Source organism: Bombina bombina, chromosome 6 (genome assembly GCF_027579735.1).
Source record: "Bombina bombina isolate aBomBom1 chromosome 6, aBomBom1.pri, whole genome shotgun sequence".
NCBI classification, from domain to species: Eukaryota; Metazoa; Chordata; class Amphibia; order Anura; family Bombinatoridae; genus Bombina; species Bombina bombina.
The window spans coordinates 358,703,184-358,707,294 of NC_069504.1; the positions used below are offsets into that span (position 1 = coordinate 358,703,184).

General features: G+C 32.4%; 1 protein-coding gene across 1 annotated transcript in view; it reads right to left on the reverse strand.

Annotated features, from left to right (window-relative positions):
* Positions 1–334: 334 nt before the first annotated feature.
* The window catches only part of LOC128664428 (ATP-dependent DNA helicase pif1-like), a 64,364-nt gene continuing 60,587 nt past the window's right edge, over positions 335–4,111 (reverse strand). The window contains exon 2 of the mRNA XM_053719259.1: positions 335–531. Within this exon, the coding sequence (XP_053575234.1) occupies positions 335–531 (197 nt within the window). The remainder of the gene's footprint in view (positions 532–4,111) is intronic.

Sequence of the window (4,111 nt, forward strand, 5' to 3'; positions counted from 1 at the left end):
ACAATTGTAATTTCTTTGCTGTTCATAATCTTCTTTATTATGATTGAACTTCTCTCCTTTACTTGTTGCTTGCTCATTATCTTGTTTGGCTATGATTGCCACTAGTTTTTTTATTGTGCATGGCATATTAAGTTTCACTCTTTTCTTATCTTTGACTCTAATCAGGATGTTAATCAACTTGAATGAACACTCTGACAAAGCAGTGTTCCAATCCTCTATACCTTCTGTGTAATCAAATTGAAAGGAGGGATATTTTTTAATGCGTAATCCCCTGGGGATTTTTTGAGGCTCCACATGTTTCTTAAAGGCAACAATATACCACATAAGTCTTAAGTCAGTTATTAATGACTGTCCTAATGTTTTGAATAGTAATTTCATTAATCATTTCTTCCTTAGAGAAAATATGATCAAAAAATTGCTGTCTGATTTTTAAATCAAAAAAGTCATCATGATTATGATGAATATTGAGTTCCTCCTCATTAGTATCATCATCATTGTGTATTAGAGGTTTTGACAAGTCTGTGTCCAAACCTGCCATGTTTGTGTCAAAATTAAACCAGAGTAATCTAAGATTCAAAATCACTATGGTATATACACACCATCAAATAAATATAAGTATAAATAAAGTAAGGGCAGCAGAGGTATTGATAATTAATCATGAATTTCTAATAGAAACCTGTAGCCTTTTTCTTCTTTTCAGATCATACCAGACTGGAAACTCTGCTTTTACAAAAAAAGATTGTAAATAGTGTTAAAAACAATACTATAAAAATATTAAAAGCGACAATATAGTCAATCATGCCCTGTATGCCCATCAAGCCATCATACAAATGATATTAAGATGGTTTAGAAGGGATGAGGATTAAAAAAGATTGCAATATATTTTTATTAAACTCAAGATTTTGAGATCAATTTTAAAGCACGGTTATAAAGAGACTAAGAGAGATATTTCTCAAATCATCAATACGCTCTCGCCAGACATCGCTGTTGCAGATCCATATACAATGCCCTTATTTGCAAAAAAAAAGTCAAAAACAAGCGCGTCAAGTACGGCGTGATGAGTATCGGACTGTTGTTAACTAACAGTCATCGATGTTGCGGTTATTCGGGCTTTTACAAACTTTATTTATACCATTTCATTACTGTCCATGAAAAAGCACATTTCTCTAAAACTAATCTTTTATTTTTCATTTGTTAATATCCATAAAATAGCTACATTTATAGCTCAACAAACAATATCTCATAGAAAACACATAATTTGTACATATATCTTCTTTGCACATACTTGTTAATATATATATATATATATATATATAGAACAAAAGAGTTTATATTCTGCGCCTTTCTTCTGCGGTGTAAACAATCTTGGGGCAAAAATTACCCCTGTATCTAAGGACTTACTTCAAATGACCTCAATCCGTATGAGGTAAGTAATCACCAGAGTATAGATGTTATTCCAGGATCAGTACAGGTTGTCATCCGTAGGCTGATTCACTGATGTAAATGAAACAATGTATCCAATGTGCTGTAGAACAGGGTTGAGTGCAGAATCCTCGCCACACAGTAAGATGTCTCAGGAGATATGTGAGAAAGGGAACAGACAAGAGGGCCAAACAATAGTGAAGTATGCCTTTATTAAATCAAACATACACACATATAAGCCACAGATGTCAGCCCACTCACACTAAATAACCTCAATCGTTATGAGGTAAGTTTAAGCCCAGTAAAAAACATCAAATGGTGGATCAAATAATGCACCAGCCCGGCAAATAATATTCACTCAGACAGTACCGTACTGCATCCCTGACGCGTTTCGAAGTTGCCTTCTTCCTCAGAGGGATAGAAGTACGGAGATACTTACACATACAACTGAAGAGTGATTTTAAAACCGGCGGTGTGTGACCACGAACAAAATTCCCGTTCTCTGATTGGTTACACTGTCTCGCGGTTCATTGGATTAGCCTTCCGTTGCGTGATTGGTCTAAACAGGGTCATGTGTTCAGGTCATAAGACCCGATCGTCTGTACTTGTCAGACATTTAAGGTGGACCAATATCGCATCGTAAGGAACATAGCACAATTGAATAGTAATATATATATATAGGTAAAAAATACTTAAATAAATAAAGTGACCACTCTATACCATATAATAAAAACAGGAATAATACCTGAAAAAAATAATAATATGAATATATACAATGTTAATAATAGAAGCATCCAGTATATAAGTATAAATATAGCTATTATCATACATAATCATAAGAAGCAAATATATCAATAAAATAAATAAAACTTTAAAACATATATATTTGTATTAAAAATATCAATCTGTATATATATAAAAACATATAAGAATACCCGATAAAAATTTAATAACAATAGTTAATAATAAATACTCAATCTAATAGGAACTTATTCAACAGACAGATATATTATATTAAAAAAAAATATTATTATCATTACTACATAGGGAACAAAATTGGATACCGATAAAATTAGTTAAAAACTAATATATATCATTTATGGTGGAATAAAAAGTATATTAAATAAAACCCATACTTTATACTAAAAACGCGGCCAAATCAATGTCTTTATTGAGACCTTTTGGTATCTTAGTATCTAAGGTATGGATCCAATAGGTTTCTCGTTTCCTTAGAATCAACTCCCTATCTTCATTGGGAGCAGATTTAATAAATTCAATGATAGAGCCTTTAAGGCATGATGGATCTTTATTATGAAAAGATAAATAATGTGCAGATAAATTGTGTGACTTTTCCCCATTCTTTATATTTGTAATGTGCTCTAGTAAGCGTTTCTTATAGGGGCGTGTCGTGCGACCCACATATTGTAGGCCACACCCACACTGGTAGACAAAGTCAGTTCTGCAATTCACAAGTGCATTGATCTCTACTTCTTTATTATTCGAGCTCGAGATCACCTTTTTAGTCACTTTATTGCATAAATAGTGGTGGCTGCATGACATACAGTTAGCTCTATTGCATTTAAAGAAACTGATTGATCTTTTTTCCAACTAATTAGTCTTGGTTCCAGGTTTCTTTAATTTACTCGGAGCTAGTAGTGATTTCAAGTTCTTGTTTTTTCTAAAGATCATACTTGGTCCCATACTAGTTATATCATCAAGTAATTTGTCTTTTTTTAGTATGTGCCAATGTTTTTTGAAATTTTTTTAATGTCTGCAGCTCCCTCATTATATGTAGTAATCATATTTACTCCGGTCATTTTTCTCTTAGTCATAGTATTCTTAATTTCAGTTTTTTGTAGTTTTTCTTTAGAAGTCTGTGCATGGGTATCCCCAAATAATAAAACATTCCTATCCAAATCCTTAGCTTTATTGTACACTATATCAATTACTTTTTCAGAATATCCTTTGGCACAAAATTTTTCTTTTAATATCATTGATTCCTTTATGAAGTCCTCTGTTTTACTGCAATTTCTACTGAGACGCTGAAACTGGCCGTAAGGGATATTATTAATCCAACTTGGATTGTGACAGCTTTTTGCATTCAGGTATCCGTTGCTATCGGTCGTTTTTTTTATACAATTTACTTAAGATTTTATCATTATGATGATAGAGGACAAGATCTAAAAACTCAATCTCACCACTGTTTACTTTATCCGTAAACTTGAGATTGTATTCATTGTTATTAATATAATTCATAAAGTTTTTTAGAGAATCATTGTCACCCCTCCAGATTAGTAAAATATCGTCAATGAATCTCATCCAGGTAACAATATGTTCTGAAAAAGGGTTGTTTGCCCATATTTGTTGTTCCTCCCAAAAGCCCATATCCCAGATAGCATGTATTTTTGCTGCAAGTTTGAAAATGAATTGTTAAACTCTTGCTAGACTTGCCAAGCTTCAAAAGTTTGCTGTACAATTGTTGCAAGTCTTTATTGAAAGTCTCTGGAATAGACTTGCTTTGTAAATTTGCAGCAAGTATGCCACAATTGTGTATAGCATTTGTTTTTTTTCTGTAAAAATTGCAAATATATTGCTAAACTCTTGTTAGACTTGCCAAGCTTCAAAAGTTTGCTGCACATTTGTTACAAGTCTGTGTAGAAAGTCTTCAGAATAGACTTGCGTTGTAAAT